Below are 20,592 nucleotides of genomic sequence, written 5' to 3' on the forward strand. Positions count from 1 at the left end.
TTGGAGGCATCATGCTGAAACAAGATTGAAAGAAGCTGGGATTTTGTGCTTTAGCTTCTCCCACAGCCTGCAGGGCTCTGGGACTGGTCCCTGTCCCTGTCTGTCACAGTGGCTTGGCACCCTTATTTCCAGCTCTATCTCTTCCCAGCACCACTAAAATGAAGACAAACAGCTGCTGTTCTGGTTCTTGCTGATGCCCAGCTTTGTTGCAAGGTCAGGGGTGGGGGCAATTGGTGGCACTGGTACCATGGAGCTGCCCCATGCACCCTCCCAACTGCACTCTCACCCTGCCCAAACCTCATGGGCCGAGGATGAAGCTGAGAGGGTGCAACACAGGGTCAACGCTCACATTTGCAGCCCCACCAGAGCAGCCCTTGGTGGTCCCTCTGGGGCCACCTGCAGAACACTAGTCCCAGATGGTGACTTCGGACTCAGAAGAATGGCTCATTCCTGGCTAACATATCCTCGACAGGTTCATCTATCATCTCCTGAGCTCTGCCAGCTTATTAGCAGATGTTGTCCTGTTCCCAGAGGATGGAGAGGGAGGGAAACAAATGGACTGAGCTACAGATGGCTGACAGAGCCCTCCCTATACTCGCAGTTTCTGAGACAAGCCTGATGCTCCGGGGCCCTGTGGGCAGGTGATGCATACGAGAGTGGGGCAGTGGGCTGGGAAAAACCCACAAGATGTGCTGTGCAGGGGTGGGATCAGTTGCAGCCACATGGAATTGACCCCAACAGGCTGGGGTGATAATTAGGGAATCACTTATGAAATAGAGGTCTGGAGATCTGCTCTGCCAAGCACAGGTTTAGTGCTGGTTTGTGTAGGCTCTGCCTGTGACACTGGGACCAGCCAAGTGTCAGGGCTGCAAGTTCAGTGTGGATGTGCAAGGCCTGAGTGGGGCTGAGGGTGTAGGTCTTCTGCTGTCCCACGTGCACGGCAACACCACACTGCGAGGACAGGCAGCCTTGGATGGGCTTCGCAAGGGGAATGGCACTTCTGGGAGCAAGTCCACAAAGGGGCAGGATCCAAGATCCTCAGACACGGACGTACCAGCTACATAAAATAATAAGGAAAAAGGAAATCCTCACTTTTTGCAGGGCTCCTGGCAGGGAACTTGGGGCAGGTGGCAGTAGCTGGTTGCAGTGAAGACAACAGGACACTTCTGCACCTTCCTGGTGGGTGCCTTCGGATTTTCTGTGGCTTCAATGTGTGATACAACCATGGCTGTGGAGCCCTGTAGATTTTATACCCTGTGTGCCTGACAATTTTTCTCATTGGCCACTTCTCCGCTGGTTTGCTCTTACACACATCATTGGTGTGGAATGAGGGAGCTGAATCCAGAGCAGGACATGCCTGTCACTCTGTACTGTAGGGATTTCAGATCTTGTGCAGGTTCCAACCTGGTGCCCTGCCTCCCGTACCTGTGAAAGGCTTTGTGTGGGGGTCCTGCTTGCATCCAAGCAAGTACTGAAGCACACGGAGGAGTGTGATGCCACCCAGAGCAGTGCCTGCCCCAGCCTCAGTCACTCTCCAGGTCTCCTCACATACTTGTGCTGTCCAGGAGCTGGGATGTGGCTCCCAAAGGCTTGGCACCGTGCACAAATTCACCTGTAATTTGTCATTTAGGATAATTTTCCCCCTGAGTGCATCTAAAATGATTGTGAATCATTGCTATAGGTAATTAACGGGGTTTTTTTTTACAGCATTAAATGCTAAGTAATTGCAATTGCTTGGTGCAAATCTGCTGTGCTTCGTGTTCTCATCCTTCCCACCGGCATGTCTCTCCACACCTGATATAGCACCGATTTCTCTGTCCTTAATTAAATATTGGTGAGGGGAATCACTCCAGTGCCTCTTGAATCAAGTGTCCCTGGTACCTGGTTCCTGCATCAGTAGAGATGAGGGTGGTTTGCAGGTTTAAGGGAGGGTTCACACAACAAGGTGAAGGTAGCAAATCCTGGAACGCACACTGGCCAGCAGGGACCCGTTGCTCAGCTCCCATCTGGTAGGCCATGCTCGTGCCCTGTCTTCATCCTTTCCCACACGGAAAAACTGGGAACTTTTCTTTCTTAGAGATTCTCCCTCCCCTGCAGCTGGCTGTCTCACAAATTTGTCCCCACCTGGGAACAGGGTGTAACAGCAGTTGTCTGTCTTACACCCAAAACCACGGTGTTGCAGACTGGAGGGTGTTGCAGCATCACGCAGAGTCCCTGGCTCTCTGGGTGTGCAGCACCACGAGCACCAGTCAGCACCAGAGGTTGGTAAATGTCCCGGGCTGTCCTTAGTGTGGATGCCTGGGGGCAGCAAACCTGTGCTCCCATTTCTGCCTCCCCTTCTTTCTCTTCTGATGCCCTTGAAGAGGTGACAGGTGTCGAGAGTGCTGAGGAACGAAGCCAGCTGTGAGCTGCTGCGATTTGCTCGTGAGTCACATCTGCCTCCCCTTGCATCCCTGAATTTGGGCATTTCTGCTCCTTGTTCTGATGCCCTTTGGGGAGTGGAAGAGCAGGAATTTAGGAACAAACTCTGGAGCTTTGTTTTTTCCAGCCTGCTGCACCAAGCTGTGGTACCAGCCTGCAATACCAACATCTGTGGCATGTGTACATCCTGCTGGTGGTATTGCTCCTCTGTCTTTAAAGCAGCATTCAGTGCAAAACTGCCACAGAAGCTGGTGATGGAGTCTGAAGAAGGACCAGAAAGCCGCGAGGGATGCAGTGTGCGGCTGGGGCGCTGCCTTCAGCTGCCATTGCTGGAAGTAGCTCAGTTACAAAGAGGCCGTTTTATCACCATGCGGTGTGTGATACGTGGTATGTATCAGCCCAGGGAGATCTGTGGAAAGGAAAGGAGTGTTGTTAATAAGAAAACAAATCAGCACCTAGAAGCTGAACAAACAGACAGCAGGGAGGGACCAAGACCACCGGGGATGCTGGATCACAAACAAAACCCTTCTACATGCTTGGAAACAAAAATTGAGGCTGTATGCAGAGCTGACCACTGGGGGTAAAGATGGGAAAATTAAGGTATTACTACCTCAGTAGGGATAAAAAGGAATGAGTCAGAGCCAGGAATAATGCTTGAATCCCTGGAAGTGGTTCTAGAAGAATACGGGGATGCAGATAGACCCTGTTTTTCCTTACTTGGAATCGAAATCTGCAAGAGAGGACAAATCCTTCCACCCGAGACAGATACCTGACGTGCCACATGTCACTCTTGAGCTAATCGATTTTTCTAACGAGAGATGAGTTGTTTGTTTGTGTGACAAAGGATTCACCCGAGGGGCCGCCGGGAGAGGTGGGGGCAGGACGGAACGGACCGACGGCAGCCCCTGCGTGGGATGAGCGTGTGCTCCCGCCGCACAGCCCCGGCACCGGGAGGAGGCACAACAGCTGAAGGCAGTTGTGTTGTGAGGATAAACTCAGGCTGGCCCACTTGGCCTTGCTGTCCCTCTGTGGAGAGCAGGCAGCCTGTGTGATCTGCTGGTTTGCTGCAGCATGAAACCAGAGAGGGTGTTTTCCCTTTGTTTTGTGCAAGAAAACTTGTTGCTTTGTATAGCAGCACAACAGGGGCTTGCAGAGGGACGTGCGCCATGTCTCAAGCTTGTAATTCTTGAAACCACGCACATGGATGCTCTTGGTCACCTGGGCACGTGCAGCATGAGTGGTGTGGCGACCACTGTGAAGTGAGGACTGTGCTGTAAATTTGTCCCATAAATGATAGTTCTTAGAATAGTTGATGAGGTGGTTTCCAGATCTGCCTGGTTTGTTTGATCTTTGCAGCACACCCTGCCCTGGGGCCAGGCGGGGGCTCAGGGGGTGTCTGCATCGGGGGGAGCTCTGGGCAGCGGGCACAGGGGCAAGGAGAGCACCTCAAGCTTTGCAGGCAGCTCACGAAAAGCAGAGGCACCCACGTCTGCTTGTGAAACAGTGGGGAACAGGCACCAGGATGGTAGTAAGTACTGACTGGGGGAAGAGACAAAAGCAGTTTTCACAGAGCCCAGTTTCCAGCTGGGCAGCTGGAGGGGGACTCACCAGGGCGCTGGGGAGAAGGGTGGGTTTCCCGTGCACTGGGATGGGGGTGAGAGTGGGGTCCAGCTCTGCGCTGGTGGGATGCACCAAGCCGTGGGGTGCTCCTCGTCCAGGTGCATCCCTCTGACCTCTGCCTTTCCGCCTCTGCAGCCTGCCAGCTGGGGTTCTACAAGTCAGCCCCTGGGGACCAGCTGTGTGCGAAGTGCCCCTTGCACAGCCACTCGGAGAGTCGGGCGGCCCGCGTGTGCCGCTGCGACAGCAGCTTCTACAGGGCGGTGCAGGACCCCCCCTCGGCTGCCTGCACACGTGAGTACCCCGGCTGTACACAGCAGATGCTCCAGGCTGAGCTCATCATGCACCCGTGTCTGTGCATGCTGCCCACGGTGCTGTAGCAGCGTTTCAACCCTACGTCTCCCTTTGGCACATGAGTTCAGACCCCATGAGCTGTGCTCCCTCACTGCCCGCTGTCTCATCCTGCTGCTCTCCAAACATCCCTGCCCAGTCTGCTCCCGTCCCAGGGCTCCTCCCGCCACGGGGCAGGCTCAGACCACGGCTCTGCCGGCGAGATCTCCCACTCTCACACCGGTGTGCCCGGCACTTGCCCGGTGCTCTCCTGTGCAGACGTGTGGGGTGGTCACCCCTGGGACGCTGTGCATCAGCACGGTTTGCTGCACTCTCCCTTGCTGGGGTGGGTGGTGGCACCAGGTTTGTTACATGGTTACTGCTCAGCTCTCTACAGCAGGCTCCTTTGAGGGGTCTGGTGCTATTAAAACGGGACAAAATCACCCCAGGAGGACTCTCCTCTCTGCAGTTGGTCCAGGAGGGCAGAGATGTGTGGCTGCTTGCTGCAGCCAGGGTGAAAGGCAGGTCAGCAATATCTGGCTTGTGTTTGCCTATCCATCCACCCAGGACTGTTAGCCTCCCCAGGAAATGGGAGTTCGCCCTTCCCTTTAGACGAGTAGGTCCTGCTCTCCACCCTCCAGCCCACTGACACCTTGGCTCTTTCTGCAAAAGCTTCATGCATCCCCATTGCTTCCTGCTTTCCCCAGAGCAAACGTCAGCGCCTGCCTGACACTTGGCATCCACATCCAGAGCATTTCATGGCATTTCACCTGTCTGTGTCTTAGCTGTCTTCTTTTTGGAGCGTTTACCCTACTGGGCAGCTCCTTCGTCCCGGTAGCATCATTTGTACATGCAGGTACTTGCTGCCCGAGGTGCATCTCTCCGTTGGTCCCATGATCTGACAGTTCCAACACACATCAGCAGTCCTGGCTCTACCTGAACCTCTGCTTCTTCTCCAGGTCCCCCCTCTGCTCCTGTGAACCTGATCTCCAGTGTAAATGGCACCTCGGTGACACTGGAGTGGGGGCCGCCCCTGGACAAGGGGGGACGCGCTGACATCGTGTACAACGTGGTCTGCAGGCGCTGCGCGGGGGACGCTGGCCCGTGCGAGGCGTGCGGCAGTGGGATCCGCTTCGTGCCCCAGCAGATGAGCCTGGTGCAGGGAGCGCTGACAGTGACCAACCTCCTGGCCCACACCAACTACTCCTTTTGGGTGGAGGCCGTCAATGGTGTCTCCGACCTCAGCCTGGAGTCCAGGAGAGCTGCAGTCGCCAACATCACGACAAACCAGGCAGGTAGGAGGAGCAGACGTGCCCCAGGCTCTGCCTGTGTGGGCTGCAGCGAGAGGCGTCAGGCCGTGTACCACAGGTGTGAGCCTCTGGGTGCAAACCCCGAGTGTTGGCAGGAAATCCCTGCGGTCAGGGACGAGGAAGGGAGGCAGGGTCCCAGGTGACAGGATGCCTGGGTCAAGTGAAAAACAGTCAACTTCTCTGCTTCCCATGTGGTTTTGAAGCTTCAAAACAAGAAGTCCCTCTATAGGCCAAGACGTGAGAAGTAAATAGGCGTGATTCTGTGATTTCACCTTCAATGCCACGAGTAGATAACTTGAGTTTGAATATTGACATGCCGGTGTATCTGCACAAAATATTTCTATCCTAAATTAATTTCTTGTATTCAGGGTAACTATTTGTGGGGTGAGTGTGCATAAGGGGGCTTGGACCCATTAAGTGTGGCTTTTCTTATATAATACAAACTTGTTTCATACGTAATGATTATGAGGAGAAACTTCTTCCCGGTGAGGGTGCCAGAGCCCTGGAACAGGCTGCCCAGAGAGGTTGTGGAGTCTCCTTTTCTGGAGACACTCAAAACCCGCCTGAACGCATTGCTGTGCCATCTGCTCTAGGTGAACCTGGTTTAGCAGGTGGGTTGGACTAGACGACCTCCAGAGGTCCCTTCCAACCCCAGCCAGGCTGGGATTCTGTGACTGGCTTGGTGATGGGCATGGGACCCCCAGGAGGTGTGACCCCTGTCCTCTCTGCTGCTGGAGCTGGGTACAGGGGCCCGGAGTGGGCTGGAGACAAGCTGCTGCTCAAGGCTGCTCTTATCCTTCTCTAGTTCAGGGTGTCCCTGTTGACCTTCCTCTCCCCTCACTTCAGCCTGCAGCTGCTGGTGGAGGCTCCTTTTCTGCAGCAGACAGAGGGCACGGAGAACAGTTGTTTGTTGACAGGAACACTAAGTAGAGCATGAATCTTTCAGGCTGTTCCTCCAGCCTCCTCTCTCTTCCCAAAGGGCCAAGCAGCAGTTCATGTTGTGCTTTAGTTCACACCGAGGCCAGGCCCTGGCAGGTAACAGCAACTTTTGCTGGGAAAAGTCTCTGTCATGCATGTCTCATCTTTGCAAATCCCTTACTGTGAAATACTCTTTCCCCAGGAAACCCTTCCGAGCAATGACCTAGCCCAGGTGGGCCAGGATCTTGCTCCAGGCTCACCTGGGCATTTACCCAGAGCAAAGCAGAGCCCAGCTGAGCCCCTTTCCATGGACCACGCTGCAGGCAGAGAGGACAGGCAGGAACCGACCCTTCTTGTTAATCCCCCCTGTTGGAAACAAACCTGCAGAACTTTCCTGTGGTGCTGAGCCCCTTCTGCTCTAATGGTGGTGGTGCCAGCAGGGGAAACCTGGGGGCCCTCATGGGGTTAGCTCATGACTGACACAAGAACAAGGGGTTTTGTTATAACACCTGCCCATAGCACTTCTTCAGCACTCTGCTGAGCCCACGTGGAGATGGCTCAGTCCGGCCGGCTCGCTACTGCGTGATCCCTCCAAGTGCCAACGAGCAGCGTTGTCCTGATGCATTGGGGGATGTTCTTGGGATGTGCTATGTGTTCCCATTTCAGCCTCTCTGCTGGAAAGTGGATATGGAGCAGGTGCTGCAAAATCAGCAGGGCTGGGAATGTGGTAGTGATTGAAGTTTAGCTGCCATGCCTGCATGGTGCTCTAGCTGCTGCACATCACGGAGCATCCTTGTGTGCCAGAAGGGGCCGAGGGACCCCTGCTGCTCTGCTGGGTGGCTTGTTCACACTGGGTGCTGGTCACCCCTGTCCCCCCGGCCCCGGTCAGCCGAGCAGGGCAGGCACTGGTGCGGCAGAGGTGCCTGGGGCTGTTTGGAGAGATGGCGTTACACGTGCCTGTGGGGTTTAGCAGATTCGCACCATCCCACCCTGTCCCAGCTCCCTGGGTTCCTGTGTCCCAACAGTTATTTCTGCTTCTCAGAGGAGCCAGCCTGAAGATGAACTGAGCTAAAACTGGTGCCTTTCAGTCCCTGGGAGCCCCACTTCTGTCACAGCCCCTGCAGCCTCTTTTGGTCTCTGTGCTGCTCCAAAGGACACCCCTGTGCTGCAGCCACAGCAGACAGAAGCTCCATCTGCCTCAGAGATGCCACATCCCACTTTTCATCTGGCAATTGAGGTCACAAGCAGTGCCTGAACCTTCCCATGAGATGAATCCAATGGCTGCCGCTGGCCATTGCAGCACCCACCGCACTCTGGGGTCCTTCCAGGGGGGATTTTCTTAGTGGGGAAAGTGGTTGCTGAGTTGGCTCCTCCGGCTGTGACAGCTCCAGTTTGGGCATGGCCGGTACAAGGACTGATTCACAGGCTCCCTACTCAGGACCAGGCAGATCACAAGTACCACAGGGCAGGAGAACACCCCCAGGGCACCTTTAGACTGATGCTCAGCCCCTGATCACCCCTCTGGGCATTTATTATCCCCCCTTTCCCTCTTCGCCTCTCTCTGTCCCCCTTCCTGAGGTGGGGCAGGAGGAGTCAGGGTCCTGGTAGGGGTCTCCACAACCTCCAGCCCTGCAGCCCCTTCTCCTTTCTGGCTCCAGATCACAGCAAAGCACCGATGTCCCATGCTGGGACTATGTCCTCCTCTTTCATCTCCTCAGAGCCTGCTCACTCCATGGCAAAGAGATTGAGGCAACTGAAGTGAACAAAAGCCTGTTTGCCAGCCCCTACACAGCAGTCTACTCCAAATGGCTTTAATTAAAACAAAAACACAGTTTAAACTGGGGTCCTGCATGGGGCTCCAGTTCCACCCATCCATGCTGCTGTGTCCTGCTGCCCCCACCCGTGCAGGACCCCCACCAGCAGGTACGTAACACCCTGTGCTCTGCGTCCCCAGCCCCGTCCCAAGTGGTGGTCATCCGTCAGGAGAGCACAGGCCAGAACAGCGTCACCCTGCTGTGGCAGGAGCCAGACCAGCCCAACGGCATCATCCTGGAGTATGAGATCAAGTACTACGAGAAGGTAACGCTGAGCTTGCTGCTGCAAACCCGTCCCAGGGTGCCAGGGGCATGGCTCAGCTTAAATCCATTGCTGATATCACCCAGCCTTGCATAAAGGAGTATTTTGGAAGACTTTGTGGTCACTGCACTGATGCAGCAAGGTTTTTGGTGCTGTTTTTCCCCAGGACAAGGAAATGCAGAGCTATTCGACTCTGAAATCCAAGGCCACCACTGCCACCATCTCTGGGCTCAAGCCTGCAACCCGCTACATTTTCCAGGTTCGGGCTCGCACCTCCGCTGGCTGTGGGAGGTTCAGTCAGACCGTGGAGGTGGAAACGGGGAAGCCAGGTGAGTGTGTGCAGCCGTGGGATGTGGGAAGTGCAGGGCAGGGAGCATGGGGGATGGTGATGCCCTTCTTCATGGCCATTGTTCCTCTGCCACACAGGGAGGGAGGCTGGAGGAACATCTCCTGAGGTTTCAGCCTGCACGCCTTGTTTGATGTTGCCCTCCCGAGATGTGCTTATACATTAGAAAGAGGGAGGAAGGGCATAGCAGATAGGGCAGGGAAGATCTGGCGAAGTCCTGAGGCTCCAGACCCCTCTCTGTGCTGGTTTGCTGTATCACCACGGCTTTCCCAGACCTGTCCTTGGTTTCCCCATGTGTAAATGATCCTTGTACACTAGGAGAGCCACAAAGTTGGGACTGGGTGGGAGGTGGTGCTATAAGCCCATTGGGGTAGGGAAGTTCCTGATCTCTGCAGAGCGCTCTCTGCTCCAGCTCGCCTCCTCCCTACCCTGCTTCTTCCAGTCTCTCTCCGGTATGACACAATGACAATTGTCTGGATCTGCCTGACACTCATCACTGGCCTCGTCGCGTTGCTAGTGGTCCTAATCTGCAAGAAGAGGTGAGTGTTTTCTGGAGGTCAGTGTGGCTTGTCACCAGGTGGGGCAAAAGGGATGGGAGAACTTGGATGCAACTTTTCTGCTCTCAGTTTGTCCAGAGTATTCATAGGTCAGGGGTTAATAAGCAACCAAGAGATTTAGGGGTCACCTCACCTCCAATTTCCCTGAGGCAGAACCAGTTTCCAGACCTTCCTCTCATGCCATCAGGTTGAACAGCAGTAGCAATAGCAATAGCCATAGCAATACCAGTACGAGGGCTGACTGGGTAGGCTGGGGTATAGGTTTGGAGTGGAGAGAACTCTTCTCTAACGGAAGGGTCTGAGGGAGGCTGTGTCTGCCACATCTCAGCATGACTGAGCCAGGCGCACGGAGCACAAATGCCACTGCCCATAGGAGACAGGAGAACTGCAGCTTTTAGCACTGCCAAGCCTTGGAGAGCACCTGGAAAGTGCCTTGCTCCAGGCCACAGTGTCAGTCCAGTAAGATGCAGGGATGCAGCGGGTGGAGGAACAAGTGCCATCTCCAGCTCCTCCTGGGCTGCCTGCAGCCCTGGCACACGCTGCCTTCCACCCTCTCTTTGGACTGCTTGTGGGACAGGAGCACCTCCACTGACACTTGTGTCCCTGTGGCAGGCACTGCGGGTACAGCAAGGCTTTCCAGGACTCTGACGAGGAGAAGATGCATTATCAGAATGGTCAAGGTAGGACCTTCCCCACTGCTGCCCCTGGGGTGTGAAGGACTTAAACCCTGTGGATGGGCAGGGAGCTGGACCGTGGCCTCCAGCACTGCTGTTGTTTCTGGGGTGAAGGGTTTTGACCACTGCCTGCTCTGGGGAGAAGTCTTCTAGGATTGCTGAGCGGGGACTCTGATCCGTAATGGGGTTGCAGGGTTGCACAGTGTGAGATGGGACTGCGGCAGGTTCATCCCTGACAGCAGCAAACCAGGAGAGTGGAAAATGCATCACAGGGGACGGGTGGGAGTTGGGGGGATGATGAAGGGGGATAATCACATGGAGGAGACCTGGGCAGCCAGGTCCTGGACTGCTCTGAGGACACTGCTACGCCAGAGTGCCTTCAGTTTTCTTGGAGCTGCAATCTCTGTGGCTCCTCAGCGTGTCAGCCCAAGAAGCGCTGTCCCTGCCCATACTATGCCTGTCTGCTGGGTCCCCCTACTTCTCAGCAGGGCTGCCTGAAAGAGCTTATCTCCTCTCTCCCCTTTGAAACCTGACAGTGAAGTTCCCTGAGTCCAAGTTCTACGTGGACCCCCACACATATGAGGACCCTTGCCAAGCTGTGCATGAGTTCACCCGCGAAATCGAGGCCTCCCGGATCAAGATTGAGAAGGTCATTGGATCTGGTGAGTCCTCAGGCCAGCTGTCTCTTTGCATCGCGTCTGCTCAGGCAAATTCATGGTCTGAGATTGTGCCATCCCTGTGTGACCACAACAGCACCGACACTGTGCTCAGACAGGGCTTCTTCTACTCCTTATCCTTTCAAGATCAAAATAATGGCTAGAGTGGGGTATTTTTAGTGCATGAAATAAACTCTTTGAGGCAGCCTGGTGCACAGTGTTTCTGTGGCACTGATGGCTCAGGCTGGTACAGCAGATGGCTCAGCCTGTCCCCTGTGGGTGGCCACCCTGCTTTCAAACCTTGGTGCAAGTGTCTGAGGTGTCAGGATGCAAATGAAATTGCAAATAAAATTGTAAATTTTCAGAACAAAAAGGATTTTTGCATAGGAACAGGGGCTTGCAGGAGAGCAGGGGCAGAGATGGAGCTAGAACTTCACCAGCAGCACCCCCCCAAGGGTTTACCCCCAGAGCAGCATTAGGAAACCTGACTGAGACACACCCCTGCTGCTGTAAGAGACTCCCAAATTTGTTCATTAAAAACTGTAAAGTGAGTGCCACTAATCACTACTCTTGGCCCACTGCCTTTAGTAAAAGGCATCAGAGAGAGTTGGTTTCTGATGTTTCTGCCCAGTTCCCAGAGGTGGCACTGGAAGCCAGAGATGGGCAATCCTTTCTGTACTCACAGGCAGCGATGCACAAGGAGCTCAGAGTTAGTATCATAGAATCATAGAGCAGTTTGGGTTGGAACGCACCTTCAAAAGTCATCTAGTCCAACTCTCCTGCAATGAGCAAGCTCCTGAGAGCTGGAGCATGCTGTGTGTGCCAGCAGGCTGGGGGATCCATGGTGCTGGTGGGTCAGTGGAAGAAGCTGAGGATCTCCTTGTGCCCTCACCTTCCCTTGCCTTGCAGGGGAGTCTGGAGAGGTGTGCTACGGCCGCCTGAAGCTGCCAGGGAAGAGGGAGATTCCTGTGGCCATCAAGGCTCTGAAAGCAGGCTACACGGAGAAGCAGAGACGGGACTTCCTAAGCGAAGCCAGCATCATGGCACAGTTCGATCACCCCAACGTCATCCACCTGGAAGGAGTGGTGACCAGGAGTATGTGGCCGGTGGGGACAGGACCCTATTTTGAGGCAGAGCTGGGATGTATCTCCCTGTGGGCACCCTGGGAGATGGGGGCCAGGAATCACTTTGGGTGCACTCCATCCTTTGGCTGCCTCAATTGCTCGCTTGTCACTTGTCCGTTTACCTGGGTCCCCTCCATCCCAACCCTTGCCTTCTCTTGCAGAACAAACTTTCCATGCTGCAGTTCCCGACCCTGCTCCACAGTGCACTCCAAGTCAAGGTTATTGGTTAAGGAGGTGCCCTGTCCATTAGTGTTTATTTTAAAGGCTGCCTGTATTGAATCATAATTTGAAGTCTTCCTTCAAAATGCACATTCTGATGCAAAGCGTTATGCTAATGGCATGCAAATTTCAGCAGGATAAGGAAGCTGACCTAGCCACATCAATGGCACCTGGAGGGAGGGGTGAGTGTCAGGGTTCTTGCTACATCCCCACTGTCGTGCCCATCCCGCGCGGTGCAGGGGTGAGACGGCTCCGCAGGGCTGCAGGAGATCCATGGGCCTGGATTCATGTCTCTCCCAGTAAAAGTGTGGCACTGGGCTTCTCGGAGGAAGGTGACTTCTCTGCTAACTTGACCTCCCTTGTCTTCTGCAGGCAAATTGGTAATGATTGTTACTGAATATATGGAGAACGGCTCGCTAGACACCTTCCTCAGGGTAAGGAGTTCTTTTGTATTTTTATTCACTGCACATCCCCCTGGGCTGCAACTGGAGGAGAGGCTGGTTTCTGCTCCTCAGCCTCATGGCTACTGCGACCACTGCACGACAGTGGTGTGTGCACTCCAGGCTCTCACCTCTGCAGCACACACCTGCTCCAGGGAATTGCGGTCCCACAGTGGCACTGCAAAGGTGGGGACACCTGTGTGAGTGACATCAGAGGCACTGGGAGAGCAGGAGGTGGGCTGGGCAGACAAGAGAGAGCCACTGGGCTTAGAGGAGGCACTAAGCCAAAGATGAGAGGTACTACGGGGTTAATTTGACAAGTGCAGCATCAACAGACTGCTGGTGAAAATCATGAATGAACTCTGGGTTGTTTCCTCTCCAGAAACACGACGGGCAGTTCACCATCATCCAACTGGTGGGCATGTTGCGTGGCATTGGAGCAGGCATGAGGTATCTGTCTGACCTGGGCTACGTGCACCGGGACCTGGCTGCCCGCAACATCCTGGTGAACAGCAACCTGGTCTGCAAAGTGTCCGACTTCGGCCTCTCCCGCATCCTGGAGGATGACCCCGATGCTGCGTACACCACCACGGTGCGTGGCTCCTAACGTCACAGTCTTGTTGATCCTTCCTGACGGTGATTGCCTCAGGCCATTGACAGATGTTAGACACTTGCAAGTCAAGGTAGGCAGGGCAGGGGTGGAGATAATCACCTCACCACTGATATCTGGACCAAGAGCATGAATCCAAAATGCTTCTGAGCCTTAATGCATTGTCCTTCATACAGAGCCATCCCAGAATGGAAGTGTGCATTGAACAAAGAGAAGCAGGGTAGGAGGGCAGGGAGGTGATCAAACCTCCACAGCCAACAGTTCCCGTGGGCACGTGTGGCCCACCACACAGGGACACTCCCATGTCCCTGTTAGAGTCCTTCCCTAGACTGCGTAGCTCCTTCCAGTCTTTTGGTTGTCCTAGAGCCATCAGTTAGTGTTACAGTACGCTCTTCAGTGGCCACACACTCACTTTTCCATGTGACGGTGCCTCATTCAGGGTGGGAATTGGCTTTGCAACCTAGATGATTGTGTTTTAAGCTGGGACACTTCTGTCTATGAAGTCATTTCAGGGTTTTCTGGCCAACCTGACAGGTCTGGAGCTTGATGTGCTCCTCCACGGGAGGTCATCAGAGGGCAACTGAAATGCATTGAGGGAACATGCTCTTCTTGCACTTCTCTGGCCACGAAGGGAATTAGTGTGTTCCCCAGGCACACCTCTGGCAGGGCAAACATGGTTGACAGGCAGTTCTCTATGGTGGCCAGTTTGGAGCTGCAGCTGAGGAGTCTGAGCACCACTTTTCAGAAGGACCAGGACTAAAGAAGCAGAAAGAGCTTCAGGCTAGTCTGGGATAGCTCATGGCACTGAAGAGCAGGGTCCCAAGTAGTTGCAGTTCCGAGGCATGAGTGCACAGTGGCCCAGCCACATGGCCTTCGTGCTCTTGGATTGGGTTCAGTCAAGTGTAAAAGTGAGCCAGAATGTATCCCATGCGTGTCTTTGTGTTCAGACGCTCCTTTGATTTTTCAAAGAATAAGTTGATATTTCAGATCCCTGAATTTTGGGTAAGGTTCTTGCTGCTTGGTTCAGGTACAGCTTCTTCTGCATCTTGGCTTTTGGGCTCTCAGAGGAACAGTAAGAAGGGGCCCAACATAAGCCAGGTCTACAGACACACATACAACCTGGCCTTCCTCCCACCAAGCCAGTCTCTGAGATTTTCCCCAGTGCTTTTAATCTTTGTGAACAGATTTCCAGAAGTAGTGTGTCAGTGACCACACAGTATGAATGCAAGCAGGGAGGTCACCAGAGGATGGAGCAGCCACCACGAATGTCACAAGCAGAGGCCTTGAGGCATCTTGGCACAGTGAAACCCACCAGAGATGTTTGCTCTGGAGGAGGACGAGGTGCAGAGTCTGGATAGAGCTGAACTGTGAGGATCCAGTGACAGGATCAGGAGCACGAGGTCTCTGGTGAGACCTTGGTCAGGTTATCCTGAAAATGATGATGCTTTCTTGTTCAGAAACCTGTGACAAGGTGGTATCCTGTGTTCCTCCACTGTTGATCTTGACCTGCTCAGGGCATTACTTCCCCAAATGGGCTCTCCCAAAGGACACATCATTCATCTTCGGTTCCCATCAAGGAGTAGGGCAGAACAGGCAGGACTCAGTTGGGTGGAAGCAACTCTCCCAACATCATACCTGCTCAGCTGCTCTGGGGAACTCATCCCACATTTCGTGTGTCATGACTTTCCTCTTCCCATGGCTGGCCATCACGATTTTACCTTAAGTGTATTCTTAGCATGTATATTGCAGATTTTTGTCAGAATGGTCCTTTAACTCACCAAGTTCTCCTCTTCAATGCTTGTCTTCCAAAGCACTAATGGAGAAGGAGCACGTGCCATTGTTTTTCTTGTCTGCTCAAGTCCTGATCTCTGCCTGCACCCAGGGTCAGCTCTCTGCTTTTTGCTCTGGTGGCCCTTGGCTCTGCTTCATGACTTTGAATTCCTCTCTCTTGAACGCTGAGGGCCAGAATTGTGCATGAAGGAGACCTTGTAAAACAGCACAGCTTTATTCTTTCTCTACTGGAAATACTTTAAAGTCATCCTTCAGGTACACCTCTAGGCTTACCTTGTGCCTCTTCAGTCCTTTCCACCAGAAGATGCCATCCCAGCATATCGCTTGTCTGATCTGCTGTCCCAGATGCAGAGGGTTAGGGGTGATCTGCTGTGCCAGATGCAGAGGGTTAGGGGTGCTTGAGCCCTGCATGCTCTGAGCCTCCGCTGTTGTTCACTTTTTCAGGGGGGGAAGATCCCCATTCGCTGGACGGCTCCGGAGGCCATCGCATATCGCAAGTTCTCCTCGGCCAGCGATGTGTGGAGCTACGGCATTGTCATGTGGGAGGTGCTGGCCTACGGCGAGCGCCCGTACTGGAACATGACCAACCGGGACGTGAGTGGACATGGAGCAGTGTGGTGGCCTCTTCTGGCCTCACCCGAGCCAGCCTAGCCAGGGGATCTGGGGAATAGGGACCCAAAGAGCAGCCCTTGTCTCTCCTCACATCCCTGCAGGGCTGTGCACAGCATGTTTGTCCCCTCAGAGGAGACATCAGTGTGTTGCCCGTCACTGCACCAGGCAGCCTGTCCTTTTGCGGCACGGTGACTCGTGGCTGTGCCTGGCTATGGGCACTGTGTGTCTCCCCATCCCTTTCTGCTGCCCTGCACGAGCCTTTCTGCTGGCCGGAGAGCTTCAGCATGTGTTATGTCACTTTTCCCATTCCCTGGAAGGGGTCAGGGCTTCCCCGGGATCACTGCACCCCCTGCATTCACCTGTCCACCCCCCCCTGCACCCTGTGCTAGGTGTTCATCCCTTCCACTGCCCTCCTGAGGCTGCTGAGAGCCCCAGGCTTGCACCACTTCGCAGGAAGCTTTGGGCTTGTTAGAGTTATGTGGAGCCACTCTTACCTCAAGAATAACATAAAAACTGTAGGAAAACGTAGGTTATGTTCCTGACTATAACCTGAGAACAAAATTTCCAAAAGGAGGCAAAAAAATGAATATTTTGACTTTGCAGAACCACAGGACTCATTTTTTTTACCTACAGGCACTACAAATCTATCTGCTTTCTCCCTGCTCTGAGTCCTAAGAATCCCATCTCTCTCTGTCATTTTTATTATTTTAGAAGGTGTCTTTGCTGACAGCAGCGCATGGATGAAGGGGTTACACTGCCTCCTTCACACAGTTGCTTTGAGCAGGGTTTCCTCCAGCCTTGCAAGCCCTGGTTGTAGAACACCTGAGCACGAGTGCAGCTCTCGTAGCTTGTCTGTTGGAGGAAAGCTGCAATATTTTAGGCCTGCTGGACCACTTAATAAACCTGCTGACATAGCAGTGATTTCTTGTATGTGTATGGTGTCCAGCCTGCTTCCAGCTCCCCACAGAGACTGTGCACAGCTTACCGGCAATTCACGTGTCGTTTAGCATGGATCTTGTGCACAACCCCTGCTTCCCCATCTGATGGCCCCAGCAGCTCACACACCAGGGATCTTCCCCATGTGCTGCCGCCCGGGGTGCTGGGGGCTGGGTGGGAATGCCGCTCAGTGTGGCCTGTGGCTTCCTTGCAGGTCATCAACTCGGTGGAGGAAGGCTACCGGCTGCCCGCCCCCATGGGCTGCCCCACCGCCCTGCACCAGCTCATGCTGGATTGCTGGCAGAAGGACCGCAGTGAGAGACCACGTTTCTCCCAGATTGTGGGCATCCTGGACAAGCTCATCCGCAACCCTGACAACCTGAAGTGCACAGCCACCGTGAACCGGTAAGGGCTTCCAAAGCTGCTGCAATGAGCAGGAGCTGACAGGTGATGCTAGGCAGAGCATGTGGTCTGCAGTGAATGAGGGATATTTCTGTCCAGCTCCAGCAGCAGTGACTTCCCTGCAACCATGGACATGCACAAGGCCCATGGGCACACGTTGTGGTGGGCAGTGGGGGCCATCCTGCACTTCACTGCCTTGCTCCCACTACAGTATCCGCACGCCAGTGTCTGGTGAAACACGTGCAGCGGTGCCCAGGCAGCAACATGTCTGCCTTCACCAGCCCGTGAGGTGTCTTTCTGTCCTGGCCTCACCTGCGGGGTCACAGGCTCTTTGAGATGGACCTCACAGCCTGGCCACCTAGGACCAGCACCTCCCGGGCTAACCCGTTCTGTCCTGCTCCCAGGTTCACCCAAACGCGCTTCGACAGGAGTCTCCTTGACCTGTCCGGCTGTCTGACAGTGGAGGACTGGCTGGAGTCCATCCGGCTGGGGCACTACCGGGACAACTTTGCCATGGCAGGGTACTCCTCCTTGGGCATGGTGATGCGCATGAACATCGAGTGAGTACAGAGAACAAACAGCACTGATGGGGTTGCCTGCACCATCCCACAAGCCCCAGGCAGTGGTCATCCTGCCTTGGCTCACTCAACCTAGCTGGCCCCCATGGCAGAGACAGACCCCTAAGGAAACAGTGTTTGGCCCGTAACAGGTTCATGCTGAGACCTGGGGTGATGCCCAAGGGTGCGCTAACCTTTGAAATGAGGTGTGGGAGTCATAGTGAGAGGGTGTGAGTACCGAGTCACCTCTGGTGCTCTGTGGTGTCTCTCCAACATTATCACAGGGTCACAGACAATTTAGAGTTGTAAGGTCCTTGTAAGGTCACCTAATCCAAACTCCTGCTCAAAGCGCTAGATCAGATATGATGTTGCTGTCTCCTCTTAGTTTTGTGTCCCCTGCAAAAGGCATGTCTGGACCAGAGTGCAGCTGGGCCATACTGCTCATCTGCTCTGGGATCACCTTGAAACAAAAGGAACTAGGAGGCATCTCAGAGCTTCTTCAGACCTCGTGCAGGGGACTGACTCCCTGTTCAGTGTAGCTGGGCAGGGAGGCACCATCCAGGGCCTTGGTGAGAATAACAGGTCATAGTGAAGTGACCAAGGCTGGATTAAGAAGGGCTTGAGAAGATGTGTCCCACCACCCATCCTCATCCTCTTGCTGTAGGGAGCTTGCTCTGTCCCCTGCCCCAGGGTTCTCTGAGGTGGCTGATGCTCCAAGTGTAACCAGAAAGGACAGCAACTATATACCCACTCCTACCCTGGGCTTACATCCCCCTCCCTTTGTACTAGCATTAGTGCCGGGGCTGGCAACAAACTCTCCTGCCTCTGAGAAGACTCATTTTCTTTCAAAGCCATGAGACTGCCAGACATTAGTTCTGATGGCTCGGGAAGGATGTGGCGCTGCACACCCTGGTGGAGGTGGGGCAGGTAGAGGAGTAGCCAGTGAAAGGGGAGATGGAGAGACGCAGGCAGAGCATTGTCATGTGCATTGATTGGGGGCCGTGCTTGGGACTGAGCTGATACTGATCCTTGTTTCTCATGTATATTGGGGAAGCTTTTGAGTGGGGAAGGCTCATCATCCATCTGTCTTTCTGACTGGGTTATCTGAGAGCATCTCGCTAAAACTGAATCCAATTTCAGAGCATCGATCTTGTCACCTACTCATCTGTCAGGAGCGATCCCCCTCCTGCTCCCCCTGGGGCTGTCACAGCAGCCCTGTCAGGAGGATGTGCCCAAGAGAATGGCAGGATGCGCAGGGACCTTCAGCAGCAGCAGCCTTGTGGCGATGGGCAGGCAGAGAGGAGTCCGGTGTGGCTCCTGGGCTGGTCCATGGGGTGCACACACACAAAGGACCAGTGTCTCTCTGGGGCTCAGCACAGGTCCAGCCTATGGGGTGTCTGACCGTGTCCTTGTTCTCCAGGGATGTTCGGAGTCTGGGCATCACCATGATGGGCCACCAGAAGAAGATCTTGAGCAGCATCCAGGCCATGAGATCCCAGCTACTGAACACAAATGGCCCTAAGAGGCATCTCTGATCACCAGCTTTGCAGACCAGCATCAGGCATTCCTTAACACTTACCCTGGCAAAGGGGCAGCAGGGTGGTGAGCAGGAAAAGGGGCACCAGACCAGGACCTGGAGCTCCACCAGCATCTCTTTGATTTCAGTGTCGGTGGAAACGTTGCCTTCCAGACACCTTGATGGTCCTGCTACCTCCTTCCCCCATCTGAAGGGGGGAGCAGCTTTCCAAGCAGGCTGGGGACACATCTTGCCTCTTTCCATCCTCTACTGTGTCCCTGTGGGACTGGGGGTCCCCACACAACTATGCAGGACAGGTGGTAACCCCTTCACACAGCGGGATGGCCCCAGCTGCACCTGCAGGTGGAGGGGTATCAGACACAACAGCAATACCAGGAGCAGTGGGACTGGCCTTGCCATGGCACACGGCTCCTTTGGACCTGACAGCTGGGGCGTTTGTTGCACCTCTGCACTGAGGCGGCCCCCACAGGCTGACACGCAGCAGAGACAACCGTGCTCCCAGTACCTCCCAGCTCCAGTGTACTCCAGCCTGGACCTCCTGAACTGCACCAGCCTGCAGGTGACTTCATGGTCACCTCTACTAAACCCAGGAGACCAGGGGACAGAGTACAAGCCAGCAGTGCCAGGAACATCTGGCTCTGTGTGCAGAGACTTCCTCAGCATGGAGAAGGGTGGCCAGGATCTGCTGTCTGGAGCCTCAAGAAGTCTCAGGGTGCTGCAGGAGGCTCTCCACCTCTTGAACCCACCAGCACTGCTCCTCTCCAGACCCAGAACAGACATCCCAGGGCAGTACAGGCACATTTTCTAGGACCACAAGCTCAGGTTTCTCCCCCAGCAGAACAACCATCCTGGCCTCCACCAAAGCTGTACCAGAGCAGAGAGTGGTGGGAGAGTTTATTCCCACCTCACATAATGGTGGGACAGAGGGGCTTCTGCCAAAATGTACTTTGTTCTGAAGTTGCCTGAGAGAAACCCGAGAGCTTTCTCATCACCACGTTACCTGCCCAGGCCAGGGCTGCCATGTCATCTGCAGAAGAGGGGTCCTGAGCAACACCTTCAGCTGCAGTCACACAGTGTATAGCTGGGGACAGGGGCTCTGGGCAAAGAGGATTTTCCGCACTATCCAGATGATGAGCCCAGTGACTGGGAGGCTGGCCTTCCTCCACAGCTCTCCTCTCCTCCACAGAAGCATCTCTTCTGGCAACATTGCCTGGTGCAGAGCACTGGCCTCCAAAGCCTTGTGGGAGCTGGTCTGAGAGGCTGAGCCGGACGCAGAGATGCAGATGTGGCAGGGAGGGGCAGGCTGTGGGGTGGGAAGGTTTCTTTTGAGTGTAAATACAATTTTCTATGGGGTTGGGAAGTGTTTCACTGAAATGTGATGTTAAGTACACAAAAGTGGTCTCACGCACAGAAACCTCAGTCATGAGGTTGAACTCACTGCAAAAAACTCTGCTGGGCA

The 20,592-nt window shown here is 54.5% G+C and overlaps 1 protein-coding gene across 1 annotated transcript in view; it reads left to right on the forward strand.

Moving 5' to 3' along the window:
• EPHA8 (EPH receptor A8) overlaps positions 1-19,131 on the forward strand; it is a gene marked incomplete at both ends in the record, with an annotated part of 51,883 nt that extends 32,752 nt beyond the window's left edge. The window contains 14 exons of the mRNA XM_080358692.1: positions 4,177-4,332; positions 5,328-5,663; positions 8,551-8,675; positions 8,839-9,001; positions 9,461-9,557; positions 10,188-10,255; positions 10,786-10,911; positions 11,815-12,000; positions 12,621-12,682; positions 13,071-13,280; positions 15,534-15,683; positions 16,852-17,042; positions 17,444-17,599; positions 19,017-19,131. Coding sequence (XP_080214818.1) covers positions 4,177-4,332; positions 5,328-5,663; positions 8,551-8,675; positions 8,839-9,001; positions 9,461-9,557; positions 10,188-10,255; positions 10,786-10,911; positions 11,815-12,000; positions 12,621-12,682; positions 13,071-13,280; positions 15,534-15,683; positions 16,852-17,042; positions 17,444-17,599; positions 19,017-19,131 — 2,141 coding nt within the window. The remainder of the gene's footprint in view (positions 1-4,176; positions 4,333-5,327; positions 5,664-8,550; positions 8,676-8,838; positions 9,002-9,460; positions 9,558-10,187; positions 10,256-10,785; positions 10,912-11,814; positions 12,001-12,620; positions 12,683-13,070; positions 13,281-15,533; positions 15,684-16,851; positions 17,043-17,443; positions 17,600-19,016) is intronic.
• Between the last annotated feature and the right edge of the window lie 1,461 nt (positions 19,132-20,592).

This window comes from Nesoenas mayeri (assembly GCF_963082525.1).
Source record: "Nesoenas mayeri genome assembly, chromosome: 24".
NCBI lineage: Eukaryota > Metazoa > Chordata > Aves > Columbiformes > Columbidae > Nesoenas > Nesoenas mayeri.